Consider the following 20,833-nt stretch of genomic DNA (forward strand, 5'->3'; position numbering starts at 1 on the left):
TGCTGAGTGAGATCTTGCACCTATGATCTCCAACTGAAGTACTTTGTTTTATAACAGTAGTTATTTTTATTTTGGTACACTTGCTGAGCCAACACATTGCTGACCTATTTTTTTTATATAACATTGCAGAGGAAGAACATATTTCCAGAAACAGAAGAGAAGGTAAAAAGGTTAAAACGAAAAAATGCAGAGCTGGCGGTTGTAGCCAAACGTTTAGAGGAAAGAGCCCACAAGCTCCAAGAAGCCAATCTTAAAATGGTAATTATTTGTGTGTGTGTGTGTGTGTATAATATATATATATAATTTTATTTTTTTTGTCTTCAGGGCTTGACAAATTTTGTTTGGAATAGGAGCCAGCTAAAAAAAAAAAAAGCCAGTCATTTTTAACAAGAAAGTGCAATTCTTAAAGGGACACTATAGTCTCCAGAACCACTACAGCTTGATGTAGTTGTTCTGGTGTCTATAGCCTGTCCCTTCAGGCATTTCAGTATAAACACTGCCTTTTCTGCATTGTTGCTTAGTAGCACCTCTAGTGACCGTCACTCAGATGGCCACTAGAGAGTCCTGGGTCACTGCTGCAGCACCCAGGTTCAGTGTCTCCAAGCTCTGCATGGAGGCGCTGAATGTTCCTCATAGAGATTGATTAATGTAATGCATCTCTTTGAGGAGGTACATTTGCTGCGCATGCACAAAATCCTCCCAATGCTTTCCTAAGGGAAAGCATTGGCTTAGCTGAGATCATAAAGATTGATCATCTCAGCCATGGCGAAACTGACATGGCGTGAGAAAATGGGAAGAAAGGTGAGCAAAAACACCTTCCTCATGCGATCAGAGGGGGCAGGTACCTAGACGCGCACACACTGACAGGCTCACATACACACTCACACTGACCGGCTTTCACGCACACACTTTGACAGGCTCACACACACAAACTCTTGACAGGCTCTCACACACTTACGCTGACAACAGGCTTGCACGCATACACTTTGACAGGCTCATACACACACATACAGACACTCTGACAGGCTCTCTCACACACACACTCTGACAGGCTCATTCACTCTGACAGCACACACACTGACGGGCTCTCACACACTCTTACGCTGACAACCGACTTACACGCACACACTCTGACAGACTCGCACACACAAACTCAGACAGGCGCTCACACACACTCTCTTGACGGGCTCACACACATACAGACACTCTGACAGGCTCACGCTGACACACACTCTGTCAGGCTCACGCTGACACACACTCTGACAGGCTCTCACAAACACACACTCTGACAGACTTACACAGGCTTACACACACATTTTTGTTTTGGGAGAGCTGAGTGGGTCTTTCCTGGCGTCCGGTGGGGCTGCCCTCTTCCTGTGTGCGAGGGAGCAGTACTCTGCCTATAGCTCCACTCTGCTCCCACACGCTCTGTAATGATGCAGGGGCTGGAATTACGTCATATTCCGGCTTCCAACATCATTAGACAGAGCAAGGGAGCAGAGAGCAACTGCTCCCGCGGGTGGGCGTCTCCAATATTCCCCATGACAGCCGCCATCAAAGCTCCCTCCCACACTAACTAGAGAGCTGGCAAATCCCAGACGCCAGGGCGAAATTTCTAGGATTTGTCGAGCTGGGTCTTACTTCCTAACAATACTGTTTTTTACTATGTTGGACAAAATAAATCTGTTCTCAGAAAGTGCAATATGGTCTATAACATTCACTACTTTAATTTAATTTGTCTTGCAGGTTAGTACTCCAATGCATCTTAGGGGAACAAATATGGACATATATAAGAAAGAGTTTGCACGCCAGCGAGCTAAAGACTTGAGTGAAGAAGCTAGTGCTTTATTGGCAAAAGACAAACAAATTGAATCATTGAAACAAGAATGCCATGAACTACAAGCTAAGATATCATCTGGAAAGGTATGTGTATTTTTTGACGGCATGTTACTGTATTTTATAGAATAGCTCTAAAAAATGACTACTGTTGCATCAAGTGCATTGGGATTTAATTATCCTCATTTTGTAATACAACTGCTCATTTTGAAATGTTCTAAATAAACTAACAACCTAATTTCTATGAAATGTGTTAGTAGTGATGTGTACAATGTGCTACTAAAACTTTGTCCTAGTGTTTTATGACGTAAAAGAAAACTATAGGCACCCAGACCACTTAATCTGTGCCCCCTGTTTTAAAGGGATTCTATATTTTTAGGATTACAAGTGCCCCCCCCTCTCCCCACGGGATGTAAAGGGTTAAAAACTCTTGGGTCACTCACTCTATTCCAGTGCCATCTCCCTCGGCAGTGGGTCGGCGCTATGCCTCTTCTGACGTTATCCAAGTGCATTAGGCTTACCCCATCGGAAAGCATTGCCTCCGTGCTTTCCTATGGGGATTTCACTGACGATAAATGTCTCCATGCACAGCGTGTGGTCGTCCAGTGTCATTTAGGCCACTACAGGCCTTCTCTAAAACTGCAATGATTTACATTTTAGAACTAAGTGGGACAGGGACATAGCACCCAGATCACTTAAATTCGCTGAAGTGATCTTGGTGATTATTGTGCCCCTTTAACCCTGCAGCTGAAAACATTGTTGTTCAAAAAACAGAAGTGGTCATGGATGTTGGAATAACCCTTTAACAATTGTATTGTTACATCTTCTCCTCTTTCTCCTCCTCATTTAATGTATCAACAGGACTGGGTAAGAGAGCATACAGATTATTAGTAAACGGTTAACCTACTAGAAGTATTTTTTTATAATGTTGTGTTTGCTATGTTTTATGGATCTACTTAGTATTGTTTCAAAAACCTCAGACATTGTTGAAGCAGACAAAATGTTAATATTTGGTTGTTCTTTATTTAGTACACTCCTCCCCCCTCCCCCCCCATTTTTTCCATGTAGGTGTTTTCTAATTATGCCAGTTGCTAAGCATTTTCTTTGAATTACAGTGGGATCCTGTAGCCTTCATCTTCAGCTGTTTTGTGAAAGGATAGATAAAACAGGTCATTCTCCTAAAGAATTATAGCAAATATTCTGAAACTACAATAATGGTTACATCAATATACCTACCTAGCAGCCATTTATTTTACAGTCTTGGACTGTGCGTTAAGACATGCTTGGATAACAAAATGTCCTTGTCAGCCCCCTGCTGGCATATAAGACAAAGATATTTTTTCTATCATTATTATGCCTCTGTAAACTGGGAGGAAAATACACATGCAATTACCTTTCTATCTGTGTATAATTTCTACATTCAGTACATTGTTTCCATCTAAATATATGAAAGTGATTATTGGTTTCATTTATTGATACAGTTGCAATTCTAAAGTTGATTTGTCGATTGAATTGGATTTGCATAGTTATTGATTCCGGCCTTTCTTGCTTTTGTGGAACAACTGTTATGAGCTAAAGACGTCTCTAACATTAAGCTGCTGGAGAGTCCGTAAATGTATAGTAAATATTAATAGCAGAAACCAAAAAGGGTGCATAGCCCAGGCTTGAGCACCAAGACTTGGATGAGGAGAAGTCATCCTCCCCTCCCCTCCTTCTCTCCCCCCCCCCCCCTCCTCCTCCATACCTCCCCCTCCCCTGCCCTTAGTGTGTCTGTCTGTCAGTGTCTTTCAGTGAGTATTTCAAATAGGTGAGATTGTGTGTGTCTGTCAGCCAGTGTGTGTGTGTTTCAAATGAGATTGTGTGTCGTTCATGGAAGTGTGTTAGTGTGTCGGTCTCTGTCTCTGTGTCTCTTAGTGGGAGTGTGTGTCGGTCTGTGTCTGATCACAAAAAGGGGTGGGGCCTATAGATGGAGCGGTGTAGTCGTTGCCATAGAAACACGCATGTCTGGACTGGACATTTGCAAAGTGGAGGGGTTGGTAAACTGACCATGCCCATATGGGGCCATCCAAAAATAATTTTGCACCCAGGCATCTATGAACCTAGGATCAGCCCTGCCCTGGAGTGGGTGTGGAAAGGTAGTTCCAACTCTAGGTTGTCTACTATTACACATGTTTTCACTGGATGTAGTAATATTAATAATCTCTCAAAAAATAAGAACACTGCAATTACACTTCCATCTCCTTGAGTGAATTAGTTTACTTTTGAACTTTGTGTTTATATTTACTTTAAAAGAAATGTATCCTATGAAATAAATTTTTAACCATAGTGTGAAACATCCTGGTTGATGTAGTCGCAAAATGTATTTGCATAAATATATGTGTGTGTGTGTGTGTATATGGAATATATTTCTATCTTTCTTTATAAGCTATCTATAATTTACTTAAAGGACTATCGTGTCAGGAACACAAACATGTATTCCTGACCCTATAGTGTTAATCACCCATACCTCTTTGAAAGGGTCACTCCAGACCCCTAAAGCACTTTAGCTTGCTGAAGAGTGTGACCTCTTTGTTTGATTTTTTTTTTTTTAAAGTGCAGATTTCAATACAAATGAACACCTTTTTAAATTAACCTGGTTACACCTCCTTGACTTCCAAATAGGCAACAGATCCTGTCACTTCCTGGTTTCGTTAGCTCAGTGGAGCTATACTTAAGAGGCAAAGACTTCTCTTTGAGCTGCATTAGGAAGTCTGTGATTGGTCAGCCACAAAATGTCTAGGTGGGGCTAGAAGGGGAGGGATTGCAATGTGTTTATCGATATACATCAATGAAAAAATGCAAGCAAGTTTACATTTAGGATATATCTACTAAACGGTAATTAGCATTTATTTTTTATTTGGGCAGTGGAGTATCCTTTTAAATATGGTAGAAATTTACCTTTCTTCCAATGCCACGCAGACCCGTCCCTGATCTCTATTCATGATCTCAGCCAATCAATGCTTTCCCATTGGAAAACATTAGAAGGCTATCGTGCATGCACTGCAAAATGCTGCAGTGCGCCAATCAGCATATCCTTACTCAATGTATCTCTATGGGGAATGTTCAGCACCTCCATGCAGATTGTGCAGCAGTGACCCAGGAAACCTCTCAACTTGCCGTCTGAGCGAAGTATCCCTAGGAAGCAATTTAAACCCTGCATTTTCTCTGAAACTGCAGAGTTTACATTGCTGAGCCTGCAGCGACATACTATACATTAAAGGAAAACTCCAGTGCCAGGAAAACAATCCGTTTTCCTGGCACTGGAGGTACCCTCTCCCTCCCAATCCAGGGTTGCTGAAGGGGTGAAAACCCCTTCAGTCACTTACCTGAGGCAGCGACGATGTCCCTCGTCGCTGTCTCCTCCTCCGCGCCGCTCCTCCTACTGTCTCCGGTGGGTGAGACTGATCCCGCCCACCGGCCGAGGAGACCTAATGCGCATGCGCGGCAATGCCGCGCCTGCACATTAGCGCTCCCCATAGGAAAGTATTGAAAAAGATTTTCAATGCTTTCCTATGAGTAAATGAGCGACGCTGGAGGTCCTCACACAGCGTGAGGACGTCCAGCGACGCTCTAGCACAGATAATCTGTGCTATGAAGGAGGAAGTGACCTCTAGTGGCTGTCTAGTAGACAGCCTCTAGAGGTGGAGTTAACCCTGCAATGTAATTATTGCAGTTTATAAAAAACTGCAATAATTACACTTGCAGGGTTAAGAGTAGTGGGAGTTGGCACCCAGACCACTCCAATGAGCAGAAGTGTTCTGGGTGCCTGGAGTGTCCATTTAAGCTGTACTTGTTCTGGTGACTACAGTGTCCCATTAAGCTGACACAATGCAAAAGTTAATATAAGGCATTTCTCTGCCAGCTATGTTAAACAAAATGTCTGACTAGTGGTCTCTACTAGTGTGTGTAATATTTATATATGTGCAAAAGATGTAAACGGTGTGAATGTTACATTAAACAGCCTTTACTCTGCCAAAAGCATGAAATTCTTTCCGTCCATTCCAGAGCAGAAGCATTTCCACTCTAATGGCACACCATAACCGCTTAATCTCAATGCACAGGGCCGGCCTTAGGGGTGTGCGAGCTGTGCGGCCGCACAGGGCGCCATGGTGCAGGGGGCGCCCTGCGGCCGCATAGCTCACACGGCATGTCTGTTAGCCGCAATGCCAACAAGACATTTGCCTTGGGCGGCATTTTCCAGGGGGCGGCAAAAAAAGCCGCCCCCAAATGGGGGGGGGGTGTGTCTAAATAAATGTTTAAAAATGTGTCAATGTGGGTGAGTGTGTGTCTGTTAGTGTGTGTGTGTGTCTGTGTCTGTTAGTGTGTCTGTGTATGTTAGTGTGTGTCTGTGTATGTTAGTGTGTGTCTGTGTATGTTAGTGTGTGTCTGTTAGTGTGTGTCTGTGAGTGTGTGTGTGAGACTGTCTGCGCGTGTGTGTGTGGGACTGTCTGCGCGCGTGTGTGTGTGTGTGTGTGTGTGACAGGGTGTGTGGGAAGGGGTAAGGAGTGGGGGTGGGGAGGGGGGGACGGGAAAGGGGGGCGCTGTGAAGTTTTTTTGCACAGGGCGCCCAAATGCCTAAGGCCGGCCCTGTCAATGCACATACCTTTATAAAGCATTTCTCTCAATAGGAGTGTTGAGTAATAGGCTGAGAGGATCACAAGCACCTAAGAAAAGGCTTTACCTTTAAAGCTGGGTGCAGAGCAAAAGGCAGAGGGACCAGCACTTTAGGTTTAAACCGTTCGAAAAACATTTGGATTAACCCCATACAATAAGACCATGCCAGGACCTCCAGACACCATAATAATTTCATTGAGAAGTGCCTGGAGTAGCCCTTTAAATATAATGCTATATTTTTATTTCCCTTAAATCATTACAAAGTATTATAAAATACATGCCCCCAAAAACTAGCAATCTGTCACAAATGGTATTGCCTGCTTGATTACAATTTGTGCTTTAAACTGTGTAATAAACCATATCTATAAAATGTTGGTGAATAACCTTTTGAAAATAAATTGTGAGTTTCAAATTTGTCCCTCAGTTTTAGGGCAAAATAGCAGAATTCAAAACATTCAGCAAAGCCTTGATTGAATTATTTTGGACAAACTTTTCAAATGATCACAATCAGCTAGAAAAACTTTACAAGTGGTTTCTCTAGAGATGCCCCCCTTACATTCTTTGGGAAGTTTTGTAGATAGAAAAACATTGCAAATTATTTATTTAACAGATTGTGATTATTTGATAAGCTTATCCAAATTAATTACATTGTCTCAATTTAGCCAAGTTTTATTTATTCTATTAACCTAAACTTATTTACCTGAATTATTATTATTATTGTATTGTAAAATGTAATTCTATAAACTGATAAACAATAAAGTTAAATATATTTTTCAAAGGGAATGGTCACTTGTAGTTAAGGGGATTTTATTCTGACACCAAGATCAGTTAAAAGTATGACCTAAATTAAGCAAATGAAAGACAACTGTAATTGCTTTAAGAAATGAAGGTCAAATCTTTAAACCAGTTTTTATAGAGATAATCGGGACACTAGCTGTCTTGAACTCTGCCTAAGTTTATTTACTTAAGCTGATACAATGCAACTGTTAATATAAGCAGATTCTCTGAGCAGCTGCTGCTATGTTTGTTATACAAAAATGTCTGACTAGCAATGGTCTCTATTAGAATGTGTGTGTATGTATGTATGAAAGAGATATGTATTTGAATTAAAATATTGCTATATTGCAAATATTGCTCATATTGCAAATATTGCTCAAAACCTGCGTTAAATTTCCTTTACCAGAAAACACAACTTGTAGTTCCTGTTTGCACTAATTAACCCCTTAAGACCGCAGCCAAATGTACAAGTTGTGAACGAAACAAAATGTAAACAAAACCTGGCATTTGCGCTATATGTCTGTCCAACCGTAATTCACCTCTTTCATATTAAATGCACCCCCCCCTTATTATATATCATTTTATTCAGGGGAAACAGGGCTTTCATTTAATATAAAATATGTAGCTATGAAACATAATTTAATATGAAAAAAATGGGAGAAAATAAGATTTATTTTTATTTTTTTAGTTCTACATGACATTTTAACTGTCAATGTAATAATACTGTTTGCTTTTACTGCAATAAAATACACATATTTGTATTCAGCAAAGTCTCACGTGTAAAACAGTACCCCCTATGTACAGGTTTTATGGAGTTTTGGGAAGTTACAGGGTCAAATATAGCGTGTTACATTTGAAATTGAAATTCGCCAGATTGGTTACGTTGCCTTTGAGACTGTATAGTAGCCCATTAAATAAATTTACATCCATAATGGCATACCATTTGCAATAGTAGACGACCCAAGGTATTGCAAATGGGCTATGTCCAGTCTTTTTTAGTAGCCATTTGGTCACAAACACTGGCCAAAGTTAGCGTTAGTATTTGTTTGTGTGTGAAAAATGCAAAAAACGCCAATTTTGTTACGTGTATTTTGATATAAATATATATATATATATTATCACAATACAGTTAGAACGAAATAAAACACATCTATATATTTTTTTAATATTTTATTTTTAAATTTTTTTTTAATTTTTTTTACGTATTTACATATTTTTTTATATTATATATAAATATATATAACAATAATTATATATATTTAATCAGTATCAGTCTACGTGTAATTTGATATTAATACAGATATATAATTATATATATATATAGTGATATTAAAATACACCTAGACAGTGTATGTGTATGTGTGTATATATATATATACTTCGATCATATATATATATATAATATATATATATATATATATATATATATGATCGAAGTATATATATTATTTAATTAATTTTATTTTTATTTCCAGCCAGCAGGGGGACTAACTGTCATTACAGATAGTCCCCCTGCTGGCATTGCTGCAGCCAGCTATCCCGGCCATGTGATTGTGAGGTCCTCGCAAGGACCTCACTCTCACATGGCCCGGGGGGGCTGAAGAGGATGGAGGTGCCGCGGGGGGCTCCCTGGGAGTCCCCCCAACCACGATTGCCGGCGTGGGATCGCCGGCGACCGGGTAAGTAACAAAAAACGGAGGGCGTACTATTAGGTCCTGCGGCGTTTAGAGCCGCTTTAAAAAGGACGTAATAGTACGCCCTCCGGTCTTAAGGGGTTAACCCCTTAAGGACCAAACTTCTGGCATAAAAGGGAATCATGACATGTCATACATGTCATGTGTCCTTAAGGGGTTAAAGGAACGCTACAGTGCCAGGAAAACAAACTTGTTTTCCTGGAGCTATAGGGTTATTAGGTCGTCCCCCCCTCCCGCTAGGCTGAAGGGGTTAGAATCCCTTCAGCCACTTACCTTAATCCAGTGATGGCAAACCTTTTTGTGCCCAAACCGCAATACATGCCAACCTTTTTTTTCCCCTCAAAGTGCCAACACAGCAATTAAACCTGATTTCTGATGTCTAAGTTTAGAAAAAACAACTCCTACAGTTGTCCGAACTAATTAACATCTTGCGGAGTGTACACACGGACTGCGGAGTGTACACACGGACTGCAGAGTGGTGCTGTGGTGTGGGGGGCGCTGTGGTGTGGTGTGTGGGGGTGCTGTGCTGTGCCCGCCTATTTCGTCATTTTGATGAAATAGGGGGGCGCGGCTTCACGAGGCACCCGGCGCTGGAACCAGGTGAGTAAAGAGGCTTGGAGTAAAGAGGCTTTAAAGGACCACTATAGTGCCAGGAAAACAAACTAATTTTCCTGGCACTATAGTGCCCTGAGGGGGCCCCCACCCTCATGGCCCCCCTCCCGCCGAGCTGAAGGGGGAGGAAGGGGTTAAACACTCTCCTTTCTCCAGAGCCGGACTCCCTCGGCACTGGGGACTCTCCTCCTCCTCCCGACATCATCGGCTGAATGCGCGGCAAGAGCCGCACGCGCATTCAGCCAGTCCATAGGAAAGCATTCTCAATGCTTTCCTATGGATGCTGGCGTCTTCTCACTGTGAAAATCACAGTGAGAAGCGCGGAAGCGCCTCTAGCGGCTGTCAATGAGACAGCCACTAGATGCTGGATTAACCCATATGTAAACATAGCAGTTTCTCTGAAACTGCTATGTTTACAGCAGGCAGGGTTAATCCTAGATGGGCCTGGCACCCAGACCACTTCATTGAGCGGAAGTGGTCTGGGTGCCTATAGTGGTCCTTTAAATACGTACCCCCTCCCTTCTTCTTACCTTTTGGTGAAGGGGGGACACATACTTACAGTGGTAAGTATGTGACAGGTCCTGCAGCTCTCCAGATTGCTTGCGGGAGGACAGGTATGCTGCTTCCTAGATCCCTCTCCCTGCTTCCGGTCCTCCCGACAAGAGTAGTGGCTGTCTAGTGGCTGTCTCCCTGACAGACTGGATTAACCCTCAATGTAAACATAGCAGTATCTCTGAAACTGCTATGTATTCAGCTGCAGGGTTAAAACTAGGGGGACCTTGTACCCAGACCACTTAATTGAGCTGAAGTGGTCTGGATGCCTATAGTGGTCCTTTTAATTGCTTAAAGGGACACTCCGGGCACCATAACAAAGTTTATTGGAATGGGATTAATGAATGGTCAAAACCAAAGTCTTCAATCCAGCCCCTGTAAGCTCTGCCCCGTCACTCCATTCAATCTGGAAGCTTTGGACTGGGCACACCATTCGCAAAATGAGGTGAAAAAGGTACACGCCCTTTTCACTCTTTTGTCACTGGGGAGCTACTGATAGGCAGAGAGCTTTTTTAGATTTGCCTGACTTTATTCTAATCTTTTTCTCCATGTGTGAGTATATTTACAAAAAACTAAAATAGAGTGAAATCGTACTTAGTGAAGAGGAAAAAAGCTGGGAGGAGTTGAAGGTGATTCAGAATATGTTAGACTGGCACATTGGTACTTAAAGAGCATATTCTTTGCACAGCTGACATTTGAGAGGGTATTTGTATCACAACACAATTGATGGCATACAAATGAGAGAAGAAATAAGAAACTAAAATAAGATTGAAAACAAGGATAAAGAGGTTTATCCAATTGATTCACATTAGGGGCTCTATTCTGATTTCATTTCCTAGTCCTCTCATAGGGCATCCAGTACGATCTGATTACTTCCCCTCCTTTCTTCTTCCTCCACTCATCCTGCTTCCTTCTTTCTTCTCTCTCCTTTCTTCTCTCTCTCCTTTCCTCTTTGTCCCCTTTCAGTATTTATAGAGACCGAGGTCAGGCAATCTTGAAACCTGAAACAGTGAATTTTTTTCCTGCTTTTTTTCTTATGAATTCATATAAATCTAATGATTTATCTCCATGTTGTGGTATGTTCACAATATTTTCCGCAAAGTACAGATTATTTTTTTTTGTTTTGTTTTTTGCTACCGCCGTACTGTTTGTCAGGCTGTGCTTGTTTGATGCTCCATAAACCTCAAACTGTTACAGAAAATAGTTTATATTATGGAATACTAAATGCCCAAATATGTGCAATCGTAGAAGAGGGTTGGAAGTTCCCTTTCTAAGCAAACTAAAAGAGATCAAAGCACCTGAGCATATATCATCCCTAAAGTCTATCTCTTTAGGTTAATAGCTTAGTTAGAGCTGCAAACTGCAGGTTGGAAACATTTCAAGATTATCTCCTATAAGGAGAGCAAATCTAGAATGTATGTACTTTTAAACCTACAATGTATTTCCTTGAAAACAGTTTGACCATAGTTGGAGCAACTGCACCACATCCTCCTAGCACCATAACCCTATTCTTTCTAAATTATGTATTTTCTTTTTCTATTTATTTTTGGAATTCTCATACGCTATATAGGATGTTTGTGTATGGGACTGTGTAAAAATATATTGCTAGAAGTGTGCTTGTGTCTGCTAATGATATGACAAGACCCTGAAATGATTTAAGGGACCTTTAAAGTAGCTAAGATCACTTCATCTTAATGAAGTAGACTGGGTGCAATGTAAAACTTTGCAGTTTTGTAGAAACAACGTTTAGATTGCATGCTTAGATCCACATCTATTGACTGGCTATCTGCTATAGAAGCAAGTGAAATGCATAAGACTGTTATTGTGGGGGGCGGGGCCTGACCTTGCAGCAGAGCAGTCGCACGACACCAAAGCTCCTGCTCATAGTAATGATATTTTTCGATTAATATCGACACCAAGCGACTACGAAATCGATACCAGCTACTAGAGGCAGGGGGAAAGCAAGCCCTACCTACTGATACCACACATGTGGCCCCTCGAGCTGCAATCACCCGAGCGACCTCTGCAGCCTACAAGCATGGCCGGGGCGGGGGAGGCGGCCGCTCTCCCGCCGCGACATAGAGAGAAGCATTACAACAGGACTACCCGTTCCCCCCCCTTTGGACCGGCGGGGGTTATCCCGGTCCCCATTAACAAGCAGCAAGTTCTCACCTGCACCCTCACTTTGCATGAAATATCGGGCTTGAAGCAAGACGGGCCTCGTGCACAGGCCACACCACAAATGGCGCCTGCAAACACAGGCCCCGGCGAGGACATGATCGAGCGCTCCCTCCGATGCATAGACGAGGCCTCCCAGCGCTTCTGGGAGAAACTGGAGCAGCGCATGGCTCCACAGCCACCAGAGTATGCGCGGGAGGCCGCGGAGAAAGGGCCGAGCTCACCCCGCTCGGGCAGACCTCGACCTGGAGCACACGCTACCCAGGCTCCCTGCCTACCTGGGCCGAAGGCCAAACGGGGTATATCCCCGCAGCATCACCCACGACGCCGGAGGACCACCCGCCGCTGGCGGCGCTTCACCACCGGGGCCCTCCGCAGCGCCCGCAAAAGGGAAGACCCGGCTGCACTGCATACCCGAGTCTGTGGCACACAGATGCGGACCTTCCACAAGGCCTGGGGCTGGAGCGGGGTCCGCCACGGCCCACGCAACACTGCCACCGTCAGCAGAGCCGCAGGGGCCTCTGGGCACCCCCTTGCCTGGAGCATACGACTACAACCTTCCTCAAGCCTGAGCAGACTGCAGGATTACCAAGAGACTGCATCACAGCTGCCAGCCGTGGGAATCGGATGATCAGCAACTACTCCAGTGCCCTGAGATCAGCTCAGCAGGCGACAACGGGCACACACCCGCACCTCATTGGACATACGATTGTGCACTTGCCTTAAGTCCATGTTGGATTGCTACCCCCGGTTTCCGAGCATCGGAGCGCAGGGACAGAATACTTAACCTACCAGCCGTAAATATAAAACTGCCGCTCTGGACTCATATCTTAGCCGTGCAACACTAGTGCACCTGCTTGACATGGCAAACCTTACTGCTAGCAATCTCTGTATAACCTAGACCGTTACCTATCACCTTATAGCCAGTTTGCCATACCAGTCTCAAGACCGAGCCTACCTAAAGACCATTGTGCATGTTATATTATGTTATTCCTGTCATACTAAATGACCTTACATAGCTGCTGGTAAAAAGTTGCTGAGTATTATAACCTGTAAGATTTACCTTTGAACAGCATACAGCCTGTACTATTATTGCCTACCTTGGTAGGAATGTAAACCTTATGTGACATATTGCAGTTTTAAAATGTGCAGCTCAAATACATGACCACAGGCTACCACTATAAGGATGCTCTTACAATGCTAATAATTTTTGCTGCCTAGGGCCACTGCGGTGAGGCATATCGCTGGCCCTGCACCCAGGGATGCATTGATGGTGATCTAACTAGCATGGCTATTTACGGTATGATAGATGTAACCTAGTAATAATATACTCGACATAACCTGTACCCTAGTACTGAGCACTCACGAGAGCAAAACGCACAAGGTATAAGAAAAGATAATAATTTTGTTTTGTTATATATAGCTACTAGCATCCCCCTGTTTACCTTTAGGACATAAGCAGCCTACTATAATCTGTGAATATCTGCAACGCTACTTTGGTTGTATTTTGTTGTGTTCTGTTCGGTGGTTTCTGGAGCGAATCCAGCCTGACTCGCGCTATATTTGCTTAATGCATGTCTACGAAATTGAATTGTACACTGTTTCTCCCTTGACAGCCTAACTAGACAGGCATTGCTCTTGGTTCTACTATGTTTTTGCTAAACGACAAGATAAAAAAGAAAAAATGAGGCATCGACATTCCGGAAATGTAATATTTCAAAGCTGACAATGTCTTAACCCCCAATTGTAAACCACTTATACGTTTCCCTACTTCTCTTATGTACCCTATCTTATATGCTTCAATAAAAGAAAGATTGACAAAAAAAAAAAGACTGTTATTGTATTGGCCATAGTGCTAGGATGCTTTTTCATTTTTAAAAAAAATTAGATTTTTGTCCAACTTTTTTTTCTGAGCCTAACCTCCTGGCTTGAGATGTCCAAAGTCTTTTCACGTTCTTCTGTAAAAAAACAAATTGTATGTCTGTTCACACCATGCATTAGGGTGCCGTGAGCACATAATTACAGGAGGATTTGGCTGTGCTGAATCTCCACAGATTTTTCATTGTCTGTGGTTTGCCATTAACCCTTTTTGATGTTGTGATGTTGTTAAGTTGTCACATGCTCCCTATGTCAATTTTACATATCCAGTTGGGGTTATGAGAATCACTATTAACTTTTTCATATGTACCAAATTGCCTCCTGTTAAAGGCAGATGAACCTTATTATACTCTCTATATTTTATTAATATTTTGGATTAATTGTAAGAATGGGAATGTCCTTGTGATGTCTTCAACTGAAGGAATGGGTTTAGGGTGCCAGAGATTCTTAAAATAGTTAGGAAAATATCAGTGAGCTTCAACCCTATCCTTCTAGCCCATACCTCCTACAGCAAGGATTTTACAAGAAATTTCTTATTTTGGGCATCTGTCCTGTTTCAGGTTTGCTCTCTGAGAAAGGTCCCTTGCCCCTTACCACTGGAGGGAATCAAAAACTGAAATGTAAGACATTGGGTATAACCATTTTTATCCACATGTATTAAAATATCTATCTGAGCTGGGAGATGTGGCCAGAATCCGAGCAAGATGGAAACTTAGAGAGGAGCTCTGTCTAGCAGAATCGGACATTGCAATATTTAAAGTGACTTATCGCCAACGAGCCTGACAGCGACTGAGAAGACATGTCCCAACACAAGTCAAAACGGTATCAGGGCAAAACCAATGGACTTAATTTTTTGGGGGCTAGGAAAAGGCATCTGTGAAACTGACCGCACAGACAGAAGCCCAAGTTGTTGCCCACGATACAGGCAGCAGTTCTCCGCCCTCGAAACAGGATTCCATCCCCAATATGGACTATATCACCAAAACCCTTCTGCAATCCTCGCTGGTGAGCCTCAAGTGATACTCAATAAATGTTAACTTCCCTCCCAAATTCACATTGTTGGTGAAGGTCTTGTATAGCAACCCTATGGCCAAAGTGTGCATTGGAGGCTTCTTCTCAAACCCATTCTATATTTCTAATGGCACCCATCAAGGTTGCCCGGTATCATGCCTGTTGTACGTAGTAGTCCTTGAGCCCTTAGTCATCATGGTCCAAAATCAATCAGACATCACAGGTATCCAAATAGGCAATAATGAATTTAAACTACATTTATTCACAGGTGACATGATACTAACCTTATGCTAACCACATATCATCTTACCAGCTTTCATACTCTACTCACCGAATACAGTGGGTGCTCATGCTATATTTTAAAGAAACACGTTAGTGTTGGGAATACAAATATGTATTTCCACACACTCTCTCATTTGTATGTAAATGAGCACAAACTGACAGGATTTGAAACCGCTTTTGTGGGCCTGTCACAGTTCAAACATGTGATTTCTACTAGTTACAATTTACTAAAAGATGGCATACACCATGTAAATTATATTGTTACATGGGATAAGGACATAGTGGTTATACACTAAGAGAAACATGTTGGTTGAAAATTGTAATTGGGCAAAAGATCTTTCCTTCAGATGATCAGACGCTGAACGATTGTGGAAAGTTTATACACGTGGTGCACGGTTCCCTCCAGATTACATATCATGGATAGTTTCAAAACCAAAAAATGCTGGAGATGTTCTCAAGATATAGGAAAGGTGTTACCAATATGATGGGGTTGTAGTAAACTCTCCCAATACTGGAAGGATATTATTGTAACGTTAATTTCTATGAGGAGCTCACTCTCCATGCGACTGCTCAGCATGGCGGCCAAGCCCCGCCCCCGCATCAGTTACTTGTGAATGCATCAGTTGCATTTAAATGTCTTTGATCGACTCGATTTGTCTGCGATTTTTATACATCGTTTGACTTGCCTGACATTTATGTCCGTTTCTTGATTACTACTGTATAATGAGGTGACTCCTCTCTCTCATCCCCTTTTCCCTGTTACCGTGCCCTCCTTTCCCCTCACTCGTTTCTGGTTTCTTGTTAATTTCCTTGTTCTCCTTTTTTCTATTACCAAGGAGCATAGTGATCTTCAACTCTCATAATTATATAGAATACCTTTTGTAATGTACAAGCTTATATCATTATGTAGAACACCTTTATTCTTTTGAAGTTATTTCCCCCACTGAGTTCTAGTGAAAACCCAAATAAAAAGATGTTTGATTAAAAAGGCTGATCTAACCAGTACTGTAATAGTCTTAAGACCCCACCCCTTAAACCTGTTGCATTTTATGTTGTTTTTTTTAAATGAAATCTCATCTGAATAAAGCATTCTGCAAGTTATTTTATTCCCTCTAAAGTACTTCACTTATAGCACTCACCAGTTATGTGTATAAAAGAATTCTACATAATGTTTGGGTCCATTGTTGCAATGGAGATGTTTTTTCTGTTGCTTTTTAGAGAAAGGGGGTTCAACCCATGTTCATCTTTTTATATTTCCTAAACAAAACACGTCACCATGCTGAGTTACTGTATTGTTAACATTCCTACAACCTGCAAGACATTTGTTTTACAGACCCTTTTAAGTCGACAAGCAAAATTAAAATTTCAGTGTAGTGAACAATTATCAGCACTTCATGGAAACGACTTCACAGAAGAGAAAATAGGCTGCTTTCAAATGTTTCTAACAAATTGAAATGATATCACTTTTAGCCTTGTTAGTGTTATGTATTAGAAAAGCTCTGGTCACATCACTTGCTAGTTGAGGACTACATTTGCCTTTTATTGACATTTATTATGTTTTTGGCATATATCTGCCAGGCTCTAGTATTCCTAGTATCTTGTAAGTTTCCTGTGTTTTCGACGCCTACCTTCCTACTGCCAATACCTTGCTGTTTCATTTATAATCTTTCTATTATCTTTTCGTTCTCTGACTCTCTCCCTCCATTTCTTCTCTCTAGCTGTTAGTTACTTTAGTATTTAGTGTAGTCCATAATTTAACACACTTTGTCCCCATGCCTTAAACATTCTATCTCTTTGTACTGTAAACATTCACAACCCTCATTAACAAAATTAACCTCCCTACCTTTGACAGCCATGGGATCTGCACCGTTTGGTTCAGATGTGTGATAAAAATCTCATGGGTGCTGTTACTGAAATTGTCAGTCTCCGAATTCTGCAGATGTTGGACATTAATAAAAGTTAATAGTCTGCTAAAAATAAACACGTTAATGGAATCCTTCACAGAACATTAATTTTTATTTAATCCATTAATTAAAGCTGAATAATAATATCAAAACGGATGTTTATTTCTGGTTCAATTTAGTACCACTGTGCAATATTTAGCTATGAAATGCTGCACATACAAAGTTTAGCCCATCTGCTGCTAGAGTTGGAGTTACATTGTTGGGACGTCATTAGCCAGCCCTGAACAAGCGTGTTGCCCATGTCCTCCTCTCAGCTGTCATTTGTACCAGTCCTGCAAGGGGGAGTGGCATTAGGGGCATTAGAGAACTCAACCTCTGCCTTTTAACAGTTTTCTTTTTATTGGGGGGAGGGAGGAGAGAGACTTACTCTGGTTAAAAAAAGTGTGTTCTTGAAACGGCATATTTTGGTTGGAGTAACAATTTAAGCTTTAAAATATAAACATTTCCGGCGGAGCCAGCTGAGGAACAGAGCGGACACGTTTTCTCCGAGCAAAGTCAGCCTCAAAACCTACTAAATAAAACCTACTTTATTGACAAAACCCATCATCAGAGGTGCAGGAAGAAGTATGGGTCGGAAAAATAAAAAACCTAAAGGTGATCGGACCCGACAAGCCGAGACATCGGCAAACTACTGCGGGGTGCCCAGAGGGCCGCATGGGACAAGATGGCGCTGGAGGGAGACGAGACCTCTTACTCATCGGGAGACAACCCGTTCGATATGGGAGAGGAGCTACCCCACAATACGCCCAAAAGACCCACGATCCCTCAGCAAGCCCCGGCCGAGCCGGTAACTGCCGCCCAGCTAAAGGACATGCTCGCCGAGCTGCGAACGAACATTGCAGCGGACATGGCGTACTTCAAAATGGCGGTTGAAAAAGCCACCTCACGGGTCGCACTCCTGGAGGCCACAACGAGCACACAGGACTCCAGACTCACCGTGGTAGAGAGCCAAATCGCTGAAATTATAAAACTACAATTGACTACCACGGATAGAGTGGACGCCATGGAAGACCAAAAAAGGCGATACAACGTCAAACTCCACGGCGTTCCAGACTCGATCGACCTGACGGACTTACCACATTATATCCGCAGGCTGCTCAGCACACTGCTGCCACCCAAGCAGGCTAAAGCGGTGAGACTAGATGGCTTATTCCGTCTGCCGAAACCATCCACAGCGCCCACGACCGCATCCGCAGACCTCGTCATCCGATTTCAATCCATGTCGAATAAGGCTCTCCTGCTCAAAGCTACAAGGGGAAAGACCCCATTACATTTTGAGGGCTCATCTTTAACGACATTCCCAGACCTCACCCGGAACACCATTGCATGGCGCAGGTCAGACCGCTACTACAGCTTCTTCAATCAAAGAACGTTTCATACCGCTGGGGTACGCCTAAACACCTGATGTTCACCTACATGAACACTGCCTATAAGGCGCGGGGAGAATCAGGGAGAATAAAGTCATCGGGTGAGTTCCTTATACAGGAACTGTGCAAAGTTGCCATCTCTGCAAAGACCCGTAAATTGGCAAAGTGTAGCAGGAGCTCCACTTAATAGCGACTGTTCAGCTTGGAGGCTGGACTCCGCCCACTGCCCTCTGCATTTTATTCACATACTTGCTAAATTTTGTAAGTGCATGTGTACTGTTCGATTTAACTTTACAACTATGGAACCTTGAAGTAGCTTAGTTCACCAATAGCAATACCTGCTCAACCCTTAATGTTGACTTACATTTTTACCAATCACTGGCTTGGGTAATAATACTAAAACATGAGCGCGTTCTCGAAAAATTAAAAATTTATGTATAAACGCATAGTGTTATGTAGACCACAGTTTGAGAACCCATTTTGCATTGCATTATATATCCAGCTTCTCTTTATTTTCATGATCTTCCCCTTAAACACTTGTTTCTTTATTTACCTTTACATTGGGATTTTTTACTCTATTGTACACAGAATAAAAAGTGTAAAAGTCAGGTGGTCTAATGTACATAAATAACACAATGAAGAAATTACAATAACTTATCATACATTAATTATCTTCCCTTGCAGGATGTCCCGAGCTGGTTGAAGCTGAGTGACCTAGACCGCCTGCTGCGTGAGTCTCAGAAGGAAGTTTTACGATTACAGAGGCAAATCGCTATCAAACACTTTAATGAATCTCTGCACTTATCAAGGTCTGACTCCCAGAGTTCTCCGCCTCCCCATCCTGATGCCGTGTACATTGAATCTTTGTCTAACTCAGATCAGCTCATGGAATGTGAAAACCAGTCAATGAAGACAACCTCCGGAGATGGCATTAAGGTGAGAAAGTACTGGCTGTCTGCATGCATGCAAATCTGACTCTACATTTCTGTGTGCATAACCTAGCTCACCTAACCGGAGAGTCCATTTGCTCTTCAGGTAACCACGTGACAACACTGAACAACAAACGGTTTACAATGTAATATGACCAAAACAACTGTGAATAACTTGTTTCCTGCTTAGTAATTGGTTATGAGTAAAACGTCTGGTATAAGGCAATGATGGCAGGTGTTTTAAACAGCAGTGTTTGAATGATCTGGATAATTCAAGTACCTGCTCTGAATGTAAACCTATACCCTATATTTGTTCACTCTTTACTTTTCTCAGTCATCCACTTAATTTTTTAATGGCCACACTCCTCACTTACACCCTGCCAGACTTCACCCACTTTGTGCTGCTTCTCATTCCATTTACCTCGACTGTACTGCCCATATATACTTTTTTTGTGCATTATGAGAAGAACTGTGGTATGTACATATGTGGGCTTTGATAGATTTATTGCATGTACATCAGAGAAGAATGAAGGAATTTGATCAGCCTGGTATACATTTGCATCAGGGCAGCCCATGCAAAGAGCACTAGGAATATGCCGCAAGTGCATTCAATTATGTATTTGACACTGCTGGGAGGTACAACAGCATGTCAAGCAATATACATTTTCTTAGGTAAATAAATGGTAACCATTGTTGTGCTTGTGATGTGTATGATGGCGCACATGCTTGGTACAACTGCAAGTATTTTTTCTTCCATTTCATTGGAATACAGTAATGGGTAGACTGCATATGCCAATGCTGCACGTAGCAAATAGGTGAGTAAAATGCAGGTGCAGTTATCGCCTATAGAAATGAATGGTATGAAGCCTATGTATGAACTATGCATTTCCAGTGCATGTCTAAGCAAGAGAACATTAAACTAGTTAATGATTTTATTGATCTGTATTTTCCAATGCAAATAATAATAAATAAGGTGCAAGAGATGGATATTCAAAGAACTGTTTTATTATATATTATCTGCATGAAAATATTTCTGACAAATTATTGGGTGTTCATTTCAGTTTGTCTTCATGCTACCCGGTTCTCATTATCATTTTGGA

The 20,833-nt window shown here is 42.1% G+C and overlaps 1 protein-coding gene across 1 annotated transcript in view; it reads left to right on the forward strand.

Annotated features, from left to right (window-relative positions):
- Nucleotides 1–20,833, forward strand: part of TSPOAP1 (TSPO associated protein 1) — a 153,323-nt gene that overhangs the window by 71,358 nt on the left and 61,132 nt on the right. Inside the window, exons 3-5 of the mRNA XM_063450071.1 lie at nucleotides 130–258; nucleotides 1,747–1,923; nucleotides 19,489–19,740. Coding sequence (XP_063306141.1) covers nucleotides 130–258; nucleotides 1,747–1,923; nucleotides 19,489–19,740 — 558 coding nt within the window. The remainder of the gene's footprint in view (nucleotides 1–129; nucleotides 259–1,746; nucleotides 1,924–19,488; nucleotides 19,741–20,833) is intronic.

Source organism: Pelobates fuscus, chromosome 1 (assembly GCF_036172605.1).
Source record: "Pelobates fuscus isolate aPelFus1 chromosome 1, aPelFus1.pri, whole genome shotgun sequence".
Lineage (NCBI taxonomy): Eukaryota > Metazoa > Chordata > Amphibia > Anura > Pelobatidae > Pelobates > Pelobates fuscus.